This window comes from Nerophis ophidion, linkage group LG09 (assembly GCF_033978795.1).
Source record: "Nerophis ophidion isolate RoL-2023_Sa linkage group LG09, RoL_Noph_v1.0, whole genome shotgun sequence".
NCBI classification, from domain to species: Eukaryota; Metazoa; Chordata; class Actinopteri; order Syngnathiformes; family Syngnathidae; genus Nerophis; species Nerophis ophidion.
In genome coordinates, this window is record NC_084619.1 from 41818231 (window position 1) to 41831530 (window position 13300).

The 13300-nt window shown below is 40.4% G+C and overlaps 1 protein-coding gene across 6 annotated transcripts in view; it reads right to left on the reverse strand.

Annotated features, from left to right (window-relative positions):
* vrk2 (VRK serine/threonine kinase 2) overlaps positions 1-13300 on the reverse strand; it is a 111515-nt gene that overhangs the window by 51774 nt on the left and 46441 nt on the right. For all 6 annotated transcript variants that reach the window (XM_061910994.1, XM_061910995.1, XM_061910997.1 and 3 more), the window contains exons 7-8: positions 11089-11181; positions 10660-10792 (exon numbers count right to left, since the gene is read on the reverse strand). In XM_061910994.1, coding sequence (XP_061766978.1) covers positions 10660-10792; positions 11089-11181 — 226 coding nt within the window. The remainder of the gene's footprint in view (positions 1-10659; positions 10793-11088; positions 11182-13300) is intronic.

The window sequence follows — 13300 nt, forward strand, 5'->3', positions numbered from 1 at the left end:
CCAGCTTCTCGAAGCACTTCATAGCTATAGGTGTAAGTGCAACTGGACGGTAGTTATTCAGGCAGCTGACAGAGTTCTTCTTCGGCACCGGGATTATTGTGGAGGTCTTCAGGCATGATGGGATGACGGCTTGAGAGAGGGACTGGGCGAAGATCTTAGTAAATACTCTGGCCAGCTGGTCTGCACAGTCTCTCAGTACCTCTCCCGGGACCCCATCTGGGCCCGTAGCCTTCCTCGGGTTCACTGCCCTCAGCGTGCGTCTCACCTCATGCTCCTCCAGTATAAGGGTGCAGCTGCTGTGGGTGTTGTGACGGCTGCAGGTGTTTTTCTCTCGAATCGGGCGAAGAAGCTGTTTAACTCCCCCGCTCGAGGCGTCGCCGTCAGCCGAAGGGTTACTGGGTCTGAAGTTGGTCATGTGTTTTATTCCTTTCCATACCTCCCTGGTGTTCTTGCTCTGCAGGTGGTCTTCCATGTTTCTCCTGTGTTCGACTTTGGGCTCTCTGATGCCTCTTTTCAGAATGGCTCTGGTAGCACTGTAGAGTGTCTGGTCCTGCGCTTTGAAGGCACTGTCTCTCTCTTTGAGTAAGCCCTGGACTGTTTTTGTCATTAAGGGCTTCCTGTTGGGGTAGACTCGGATGCGGTTGTCCACTGTGACAGTGTCTATACAGTGTTTGATGTACCCCAGGACCGCTTCTGTGTACTGCTCCAAGTAGGAGTTTTCAAAAACTGACCAGTCTGTTGTATCAAAGCAGTCCTGCAGCTGTTCCATGGCTCCCTCTGGCCATGTTTTGACCGTTTTGGTTGTGATAGGAGCACTTCTCCTTATTGGTATGTAAGCTGGTAATAGGAGCAGGGACATGTGGTCAGACTTGCCTAATTGGGGAAGTTGTTTGGCTCTATATCCATTTTTTATGTTGGATTAGACTTAGTCCAGTGTGTTAGCTCCCCTTGTAGCACACTTCACATGCTGGCTAAGATTGGGGAGCACTTTTTTTAGGTCAACATTATTAAAGTCCCCCGCTTTGATGTGGACTGCGTCGGGATATTTGTTCTGTTGTGCACTGATTGTATCGTGCAGCACAGCTAGCGCCGTGCTAGCGTTAGCATCGGGAGCTATATACACGTTTGTGATAAGGACAGCAGAGTGCTCCCTGGCTGGATGGAAGGGTCGGCATTGAACTGTAATATATTCCAGATCTTAGGAACAGTGGCTGTTAACTACCTTTGAATCTGAAGTCCAGTTGTTGTTTAGGTAGGTTAGCAATCCACCCCCACGCCGCTTGCCGATAGACTCTGCGTTTCTGTCCTGTCTGTGTGTAGTGTGACCGGTTAGCTCCATGCTAGCATCTGGGATTGAGGACGTTAGACAGGTTTCCGTAAAGAATAAGGCGCAGCTGTCCATCACGGTGTTTTGTGCTACACGGAGCCTCACCTCGTCCATCTTGTCCTCTTCATCATAAGGAGCGAGCGATCTCGCATTAGCCAGGAATAGACTTGGTATCGCCTGTCTGTTTGGGTTAATTTTTAGTCTGGCTAACACGCCACCACTTCGGCCACGGCGTCTTCGCCTCCACCTCTGCCTTGCCGGCCACGGTAGCCATGGAGCTCCAGGACTACGTGCTTGTAAAATCCACCGAAATAGCCTATTTAGACCGCAATCCAAGCTCCAACAAATTGTTTCTGCTGTACATAACCTTCGCCCAGCAAGTTGCTGACTGGGCTAGTAATAAACTATATAAAAACAATGCACCTAAGGAGAGAGCCTGGGGCGTCGCGTCGATGCGCGCCGCCATCTTGGAAATCTTGATTGTGTGCTCCATAGATTTCTAGGGAACAGAGGATACAAGAACAGTGTGCAATTGCAGGCGCAAACCTTAGAGGGAACATTGGTTTCCACTTTACACAGGCAAGTAAAGGGAAACCAAATGGACGGCGTGGCAATTGTGAAAGAGCGGCTGTGCCAACAACTTGAGATTTCCAGGTTTGCTCCCCACTTCTGCCATCTCAGTCACTACCTTGGGCAAGACACCCTTGCTCCCAGTGCCACTCACAATGGTGTATGAATGTGTATGAACGTCTGGTGGTGGTCGGAGGGGCCATAGATGCACATTGGCTGCCACACTTCTGTCAGTTTACCACAGGGCAACTGTGTCTACAAATTTAGCTTACCACCAGTAATTAGTGTAATATTATTAATACATGATTTATGATTATAGTCAATAATGACAGGTTATATTATTAATCTAAACCCATTTTCCTGTATAATCATATTGAATTCATTGTCACCTTTTTGTACAAAAAAATACAAAATCAAAAAATGTCACCAAATTATTTAGGAGCCTCCCTAAAAAGGCCTAACGACGCCATTGGTAATAACCCACAAATCACTCAAAAGTAAGCCTGGACTGATATCCAATAAGTCAATTAACGAACGATAACAAAAAATTACTAAGTTTGCCAGCGTTGCTAAATCGCTATGTACATGCTTCAAGAGCATTTACGCTTTTCGCTGCTTTCAGCAGCTTCGCACATTTGTGCCATAGCTGAATAAATAGAAAGGGGTGAATTCTCTGTTTGAATACAATGCCAAAGACATGCGCCCATTTAATATGGTTATGAAACTAGCATTTCTAAAAGTGCTGCAAACGTTTGACAAACATTTGTCATGTTGTCATGTCATGTCATGTTGTCGTTCCTCACTCAGAATCTGCCGGACTTACAATTTTTTTTGCACCACGACATGTTAATACATCTGCTTATACTGTAGTGTTTATAGTGTTACTCTGCATTTTGGTTCACAAAGGTCCTTACTGGATTGTCAGTTAAAGGGAATGTTTGCAACATTTACACAATGCCTAAAGGGCACCAACTTTCCAATGTATTTTACACAGTATATCACACCCTCTCACGGCTTCTTGTACTTAATGACGTAATTACGTACATACGAAACACATGCACGCACATTAGCTTTAGGTGTTCTTATCTAATAGCAATTTGGATAACTAGCGTTAGCTGTCATTTAATATATATTCTATCATAACAACAAAATGACTGCAAAATGTTTTCGTTACTTCTCTTAGGCTGCTTATGTATCTGTACACACGCTCCATGCGCGTAGATGTTGTCAAGATAGATTCAGTGACCTCCATAAACACTGATAATCTTTTGCGGTCACTAATAATTTTTAATACATAAACTTTGCAATTCTGAGAAATATAGACAATTGTCAAACAAATGTGTTCTGTTAAAACACTAATGGTAACATAAGCTAGTGGTGTTCTTATTATATGTTTTGTTTTGAAGAATGTTACGATGAAAGAGTTGCAAACGACACCTTTAAGAAATGTACAGCTCTAACCCTGACTGCATGTTCAATATTGAAGTGCAACACAGTTTGTCAATACTTTATTTTACAATTGTATATATTGTTGTGTATATTTGAGGCCCACGAGTCCCTCCTTAACATGTTTTATCGCTTTTGGTTGCGATTTTTATTTAAGTGCAAAATTTTGACAACAGGAAAAGTATATTTTATTGTTATTATTTGGTTGTTTAATTTAACTTGGAGATTTAAACATTTTCATTCCAATTACAATGTCAAAATATACGAGAAATACAACTTTAATGCATTTGAAAGGATATACAGGTGCTGGTCATATTAGAATATCATGAAAAAGTTGATTTATTTCATTAATTTAATTTAGAAAGTCAAACTTGTAGAATGTATACATTAATTCCAAACAGACTGATACATTTCAAGTGTTTTTTGCCAAAAAGGAGATGATTATAGCTGACAACCAATGAAAACCCTAAATTCAACATCTCAGAAAATTAGAATATGGTGAAAAGGTCAGATATTGAAGACACCTGGTGCCACACTCTAATTAGCTAGTAACTCAAAACACCTGGAAAAGCCTTTAAATGGTCTCTCGTTTTGATTCTGTATGACACACAATCATGGGGAAGACTGCTGACTTGACAACTGTCCAAAAGATGACCATTGATACTTTAAAGAAGGAGGGCAAGACACAAAAGGTCATTGCCAAAGAGGTTGGATGTTCCCAGAGCTCTGTGTCCAAACACATTAATAGAGAGGCAAAGGGAAGACAAAGATGTGGTATAAAAAAAGTGTTCAAGCAAGAGGGATAACCGCGCCCTGGAGAGGATTGTCAAACAAAACCGATTAAAAAATGTGGGGGAGATCCACAAAGAGTGGACTGCAGCTGGAGTCAGTGCTTCAAGAACCACCACGCACCGATGTATGCAAGATATGGGCTTCAGCTGTCGCATTCCTTGTGTAAAGCCACTCTTGAATAAGAGACAACGTCAAAAGCATCTCGCCTGGGATCGAGACAAAAAGGACTGGACCGCTGCTGAGTGGTCCAAAGTTATGTTTTCAGATGAAAGTAAATTTTGTATCTCCTTTGGAAATCAAGGTCCCAGAGTCTGGAGGAAGACAGGAGAGGCACAGAATCCACGTTGCCTGAAGTCCAGGGTCAAATTTCCACAATCGGTAATGGTTTGGGGTGCCATGTCATCTGCTGGTGTTGGTTCACTGTGTTTCCTGAGGTCTAGGGTCAATGCAGCAGTCTACCAGGAAGTTTTAGAACACTTTATGCTGCCTGCCATGGACCAATTTTATGAAGATGAAGATTTCATTTTCCAACATGACTTGGCACCTGCACACAGTGCCAAATCTACCAGTACCTGGTTTAAGGACCATGGTATCCCTGTTTTTGATTGGCCTGCAAACTCACCTGACCTTAAACCCATAGAAAACCTATGGGGTATTGTGAAGCGGAAGATGCGAGATGCCAGACCCAACAATGCTGAAGAGCTGAAGGCCACTATTAAAGCAACCTGGGTTCTCATAACACCTGAGGAGTGCAAAAGACTGGTCGACTCCATGCCACGCCGTATTAGTGCAGCAATTCAGGCAAAAGGAGCTGCAACTAAGTATTGATTGCCGTACATGCTGAAACTTTCCATGTTCATACTTTTCAGTTGGCCCACATTTGTGAAGTGAATTGAAGTGAATTATATTTATATAGTGCTTTTCTCTAGTGACTCAAAGCGCTTTACATAGTGATACCCAATATCTAAGTTACATTTAAACCAGTGTGGGTGGCACTGGGAGCAGGTGGGTAAAGTGTCTTGCCCAAGGACACAACGGCAGTGACTAGGATGGCGGAAGCGGGAATCGAAACTGCAACCCTCAAGTTGCTGGCACGGCCACTTTACCAACCGAGCTATACCGCCCAATACAAATGTTTTTTGGTACTAGTCGTAACTAATATTCTAATTTTCTGAGATACCGAATTTGGGATTTTCTGTAATTGTCAGTACTAATCATCAAAATCTAAAGAAATAAACATTTCCAATACATCACTGTGTGTAATGAATTGATATAATATGTAAGTTTCACGTTTTGAATATAATTACTGAAATAAATTAACTTTTTCATGATATTCTAATAATATGAACAGCACCTGTAAATTCATTATTATTATGTATTACATCAATGGTTAACTTGGTCCCATAAAAAAAATTGCCTTAATGTCGTTTATCAACAATGATTATCGTCACGCAAAATTTGTCGTACGCCTAGGCCGCCAAAAGCACAGATTCCAACCATTGAAACACTTCCTATAATTTAGGACTTACGGTAATTAAAAAAAAACAGCAATGTTCATTATGTTAGAGCTACGGTTTCAATGTTAAAGGTTTAAAAAAAAAAGTAATTTGGAAACTGTTTTGTTCTTTTACATGATCGCTGCCATCAAGACCCTGCCTCAATGAGTCAAGACTATTGGTTGGTGCCTGAAGCCTTCTGTGTCATTCTCATCTCATGCCCTGCCGCTTGCTCCGATGTCTATTAAAAAAATATTTCCATGTTTATTTGTCGACAACATTTTAGACATGACCATTTTGTCAAGATGGTCAAGTACAAAGTTGGCTAGCCACTACATACAGACGAAAAAGATGACACCATTGCTAAACGACCACAAGTTAGGATAATTACTAGGTTACATATGATGTCACATCCGTTTTTCTTCTTCACGATTTAATTCAAACCATGGTCAAGCCACTTGGGCGTAATATTAAAACAAGTGAGAGTGAGTGAAGAGTTTGAGCAGAAAATGACATATTGCTGTTCTGATCTTGGATTTCTCAGTCGTTCAAATAGAGAGATAGTAAAGAGCTTGCATAGAGTCTCTAGAGAAGTGGTTCATAAAGGTAATAAAGTCAGGGAAAGATTGAAAGAGCGTTGATGAAAATGCCTTAAAAAATATAACTTTTGTCATCTTGTGGAATACAATTGGACCATGTGTCTGCAGCGATCACTTTGTAAAATGTTTGTTTGAACATTTGATTGGTTGGAAAAACTTTCTCTACTATGTTAATAGTGTTGGATAGCAAAACGAGACTTAAAAAAGGACAATAGATCGCATTATTTCTTGTTCATTTGTGGTTGATATGGCAAAATACAACCACAAAGGCCTGATTGTGCAAATAAACTAAAGTCATGTTAAGTCCGAGAAATAAATATTTTCATTGACGATTTTCATTGACGATATTCAAAACAGAAACTAAAGCTTAGTTGTTGTGCAGGAAAGCCAAGAGTTTTATTAGTCACGGATGACCACATTATAGGACATTTGGTGCTATATGTTAGCATCAAGAAAATATATTTAAGAGTATTAATACACCAGATGAATACATCTTTCACCAGCATATACTAAATATTGTTATCGTTGCAAACGTTGCTGAACCACAGGGACATCTACAGCTAATGGGACAAAATATTAAATTCACACCATAAAAACAACTGCAGACAGGAATTGATGACAGACTAAGTTTGTGGCGGGAAATCAACTGCAAACAAACATATAATTTTTATCAAGAGTCACCATCACAGCAGTACGGCACTTGTTATGTCAATCAAATATGCCACTTAGTGATGTACGAGAAAGTCCAACATTGTCTTTCACCAATTAATGCTTATTTTGTGGACCCCTCCAGATGTAAATATATGATGAGCCTCCAATCTTTTCTTCTCTAAATCCATGAGTGTCAAAAGAAGTGAGGTAGTAGCAAACAGTATCGTCTTAGAGAAGATGAATGGTTTAAATCTTTCAAAAATTACTTTTTAAAAAAAAAAAGAATCATGATCGCCTACACATTTGCCTCTAAACCCTCCAAAATAGGCCCAAATCGGCACTGATGCAGGTAAATAAACAGTAGCCAAATGTGATTCTAGAGCCCTGACAGGTTTTATCCGGCCCGCGGGATGAGTTTGCTAAGTATAAAAATTTACCTGAAATTTTTGAATGAAAGAAACAGCTCTTCTACATGTGTCTACTGGATGTTGCAATAGCAATTCTTTGTATCTCTGTAGATCAGGGGCCGGCAACCGCGGCTTCGGAGCCGCATGCGGCTCTTGGATCACTCTGATGTGGCCCAGCGGCATACTTGCCGATCCCCCCATTTCCCGGGAGGTTTTCCGGATTTCAGTGCCTCTCCCAGAAATCTCCACAAGATAACATTTCTCAAATTTTCACCCGGACAACAATATTGAGGGCGTGCCGTGATGGCAATGCCTTAAACGTCCTCTCGACCATGTCGATGCATCCGCTTTAATACTATGCTATCTGAGTGCCGGCCGGCCACATCTAGTGTGCGGCTGCTGACTCAACGCGCAAGCGACTGCAAGGCATACCTGTTCAAGGGCATACAGGTTACACTGAGGGTTGTGATATAAACAACTTTAACACTCTTACTAATATGCGCCACACTGTGAAGCCCCACCAAATAAGAATGACAAACACATTTCAGGAGAACATCCGCACTGTAACATAACCTAAACACAACAGAACAAATACCCAGAATCCCATGTATCCCTAACTATTCCGGGCTATATTATACACCCCTCCCGCCCTCCCCCCACCTTCGTGTGTTGGTTGAGGTGGGCGGGGTTGGGGGCGGGGTTTGGTGGTAGCAGGGGTGTATAATGTAGCCCAGAGGATTCGGGATACATGGGATTCTGGGTATTTGTTATTTTGTGTTTATGTTGTGTTACAGTGTAGATGTTCTCCCGAAATGTGTGTGTCATTCTTGTTTGGTGTGGTTTCACAGTGTGGCGCATATTAGTAAGAGTGCTAAAGTTGTTTATATCACAACCTTCAGTGTAACATGAATGGCTGTTGAGCAAGTATGCCTTGCAGTCGTTTATGTGTGTCTGCAGCAGCCTCATACAACATGTGATTGGGCTTGTAAGCTGTTTGTTACGGTTGTAGAGGGCGCTAAACGAATTGTCAGCATAGCACGCTATTATTGTTGTTTGGTTGAAAACCAGCAGACAGTCGAGAGAATGGTTGCTCCGAAACTCGGTAGTCTCCCGGAAAAATTGAGATGGTTGGCAAATGTGATGTTGTCAAGCGGCATTCAAATAAAACCCGCGGGCCGCTCTAATATTACAATTTCATATTTAGGTGCGGGCCGCGTGTCTGAGACCCCCGGTTAATACATAGCACAAAGCAAAAAAAAACTTTGTACGCTGTGTTATTTCATTTTAAATTTCAAAAGAGTCTTGTGGCTCCCATAGTTTTCTTTATTTTGTGAAACGGGTCAAAATGGCTCTTTGAGTGGTAAAGGTTGCCGACCCCTGCTGTAGATGATGGTACATATGTACAAAATAAACCACATGATTTTAGTACATCAATCCAAGAAAATGATCAAACTACATACATGGCATACTGTAATTTGATTTTGATATTTTTTTTATCTTGATTGATTGAAAATGAACACCATTGAGTTGACTGATGAACTTTATCACATCATTCATTCAGAGAATATAAATAACGACAAATAAAGATAGAATACTATTAACCGCAACATGCAAGTGAAAAAAAACAACATTATGATTTGTACATTTTCAGAATGTGCTTCTTCTATTTTTAAACACAGAAAACGATCTGAAGGTGTCTTTATTTTTAAGTTATTGTGCAGGGAATTTACCACTTGGGAGTAGATTTCTCAATTTTTCTCCGATCTAAAATGAGTTTGACAGACCATCGCCTGAAACACGGAAGTGCCTCGAGGTCATGTGATTGCAACCCAGCAATAGAATAAAGGTATGGGATTAAGTGTTATTTTTATTAATTTGTGTACCGTAAGAGCACATGACTGGTCTTTTGGGGGCAGAATGCTGGCTGGTGGTAAGGGATCAAATACAAATCAGAATTATCTGGATTGTTACAAATTTTTGAATCATAACAATCATTATAGGTTATAATAAACCTATGACAGAAATTCTGGAATATTAATATCTCAGGAAAGGCTTCAGCAGAACCAAATGTATGTATGTTTATTTTGTACGTTCTACACTATATTGTCAAAAGTATTTGGCCACCTGCCTTGACTCACATATGAACTTGAAGTGCCATCCCATTCCTAACCCATAGGGTTCAATAGATGCCAGTCCACCTTTTGCAGCTATTACAGCTTCAACTCATCTGGGGAGGCTGTCCACAATTTTGCGGAGTGTGTGTATAGGAATTGTTGACCATTCTTCCAAAAGCGAATTGGTGAGGTCACACACTGTTGTTGGTCAAGAAGACCTGGCTCTCAGTCTCCGTTCTAATTCATCCCAAAGGTGTTCTATCGAGTTCAGGTCAGGACTCTGTGCAGGCCAGTCAAGTTCATCCATGCCAGACTCTGTCATCCATGTCTTTATGTACTTTGCTTTTTGCACTGGTGCACAGTCATGTTGGAAGAGGAAGGGGCCCGCTCCAAACTGTTCCCACAATGTTAGGAGCATCAAATTGTCCAAATGTTTTGGTATCCTGGAGCATTCAGAGTTCCCTTCACTGGAACTAAGGGGCCAAGCCCAATTCCTGGAGCGGGCCGCTTCCTCTTCCAACATGACTGTGCACCAGCGCACAAAGCAAGGGCCATAAAGAATGGTCGAAAATTCCGATAAACACACTGCAATCTTGTGGACAGCCTTCCCAGAAGAGATTAAGCTGTAATAGCTGCAAAAGGTGGACCGATATCATATTAAATCTAATGGGTTAGGAATGGGATGGCACTTCAAGTTCATTTGCGAGTCAAGGCAGGTGGCCAACTACTTTTGGCAATATAATGTATCTCTAGTTCTGGTCTCAGGAGTTAAAATCTGTATAATGTTGTTTTTTGTGAGTGTATTGTATGGATCTGCTAGTCCTTTCAATAATTGACACATAGATTATCGGTCATCTTGGTGTTGGTAATGTACAAAAGTTGAATCGAGGCAAATGGACTTGTTAGTTGTTCACGCGTAAGTGCTTTGCAACCAGGTGTGACTGGCTGGTTCACATTATAAGGTCATGCCAACTTTCTGGTGGCAAAAGGCTAGTGACCACTTTCTCTAAGGAGTGAGACTTCACAAGGTTAGGATATTATATACAGCAATAATCTTTCACAACCTCATTGGACACACCCAACAGAGAACTATTTATGGAATCTCACCAAAACATTCAAAGCTCAAGAACCTTTTGGATTAAAAATAAAATCCCATACCTTAAAAAAATTAAAATAAAATGTCTACAACTATCAAAAATAAGTTCATTTACCTCGAGTCAACTTTTGGGGGCTACTTTTTCAGCGGCTAGAACCTACCAACACCTCTGTGGGCATCAAGACTTGTGTACTCAATAGTTCCATTGTGGCCTTTCTTTGGGTTTTCCTTATACTCTTTGTGTGCTCCATCAGGGCAGTACCTGTAGGACAGCCCATAGTCGACTAAGTAGACCTAAAATACAGAAAAGACCAATGTGATCAAACTTTTATAATCGGAGTATTGTACATGCACAAGTATAGCTGCATGTTCTTCAAATACACTAAAAAATAAGATTACAAGATGTTTTAAATTTCATGAAAGTACATAAATGTAGAAATAAAACATGTATGTAATCCAAAAACGACAACAAATAAACTGTTGTTTATTTTTTAAGGATAGTTCTAATGACACAGCATTTGGATTTTAAATCCAAACATATTTACAACACACAGAATTTGGAAATTAGAAGTCGTCAGGAAGTTACTAACCTTTTGAGAGTCTTTGTAACCCAGCATGAGGTTGGAAGCTTTGATGTCTGCATGGACATACTCATTCTCATGCATATACTCCAGCACATCCACCTGGAAGTTGCCAAAGGAATGTCAGTTATGTATACAAACAGCCTAGTGAAAGACTAATTGATGTATTGTAAAAAAAATAAATCTATTTCATTATGTAAAACAGTCTGCTGGTGTGTCAATGTTTTGCGCTTGGTCTAGGGAGGAGATGGTAGTCATAAAAAATTATTTGTCTACCACAGAATTTTGAATGAAAAATGTGACTGGTTTGTTGAACCCCTGATTTTTTTTGTAGCTTTGTGTTGTATTAAAATATTTGAATATTTAAGGAAGCGACCAACTACTATAAAGTAGGGGTGTAACGGTATTGTACAAACCCGTTTCCATATGAGTTGGGAAATTGTGTTAGATGTAAATATAAATGGAATTCAATGAATTACCAATCCTTTTAAACCCATATTCAATTGAATGCACTACAAAAACAAAATATTTGATGTTCAAACTCAAACTTTTTTTTTTTTTTGCAAATAATAATTAACTTAGAATTTAATGGCTGCAATACGTGCCAAAGTAGTTGGGAAAGGGCATGTTCACAACTGTGTTACATCACTTTTTCTTTTAACAACACTCAATTAACGTTTGAGAACTGAAGAAAATAATTGTTGAAGCTTTGAAAGTGGCTTTCCCATCCTTGTTTTATGTAGGGCATCAGTCGTTCAACAGTCGGGGGTCTCCGCTGTCGTATTTTATGCTTCATAATGCGCCACACATTTTCGATGGGAGACAGGTCTGGACTGCAGGCGGGCCAGGAAAGTACACGCACTCTTTTTTTTTTTTTTAAATGTGCTGAATGTGGCTTAGCATTGTCATGCTGAAATAAGCAGGGGCGTCCATGAAAAAAACGGCGCTTAGATGGCAGCATATGTTGTTCCAAAACCTGTATGTACCTTTCCACAAAAATGGTGCCTTCACAGATGTGTAAATTACCCATGCCTTGGGCACTAATGCACCCCCATACCATCACAGATGCTGGCTTTTGAACTTTGCGTCGATAACAGTCTGGATGGTTTACTTCCCCTTTGGTCCAGATGACACAATGTCGAATATTTCCAAAAACAATTTGAAATGTGGACTCGTCAGACCACAGAACACTTTTACACTTTGCATGAGTCCATTTTAGATAATCTCAGGCCCAGAGAAGCTGGCGGCGTTTCTGGATGTTGTTGATAAATGGCTTTCGCTTTGCATTGTAAAACTTTAACTTGCACTTACAGATGTAGCGACAAACTGTATTTAGTGACAGTGGTATTCTGAAGTGTTCCTGAGCCCAGGTGGTGATATCCTTTAGAGATGGATGTCGGTTTTTGATACAGCGCTGTCTGAGGGATTGAAGGTCACGGTCATTTAATGTTGGTTTCCGACACTCCGCTTACGTGGAGCGATTTCTCCAGATTCTCTGAACCTTTTGATGATATTATGGACCGTAAATGTTAAAATCCCTAAATTTCTTGCAATTGCACTTTGAGAAACGTTGTTCTTAAATTGTTTGACTATTTGCTCACGCAGTTGTGGACAAAGGGGTGTACCTTGCCCCATCCTTTCTTGTGAAAGACTGAGCATTTTTTGGGAAGCTTTTTTTTTTATACCCAATCATGGCACCCACCTGTTCCCAATTAGTCTGCACACCTGTGGGATGTTCCAAATAAGTTTTTGATGACCATTCCTTAACTTTATCATTATTTATTGCCATCTTTCCTAACTTCTTTGTCACGTGTTGCTGGCATCAAATTCTAAAGTCAATGATTATTTGAACAAAAAAAATCTTTATCAGTTTGAACATCAAATATGTTGTCTTTGTAGGATATTCAACTGAATATGGGTTGAAAATGATTTTCAAATCATTGTATTCCGTATATATTTACATACAATACATTTTCCCAACTAATATGGAAACGGGGTTTGTAGGTACCGTGGTATTGCGGTTTCAAAGTCTTTAAAATAATGTTCTGACGGTGTCGAACAAAAACTTGGTGTGTATTTTTTTTCTGGCGCTTTAGCGTTGGCTAGGTCTGAAATAAACTACATTGACCAAAATCCTATGCAGAACAGAGGGCCAACAAGGTGGAGGTGAGGAACGTCATAAGGAGCAAGTAAAGTGTGTCCGTAGTAGATGAGATGAATT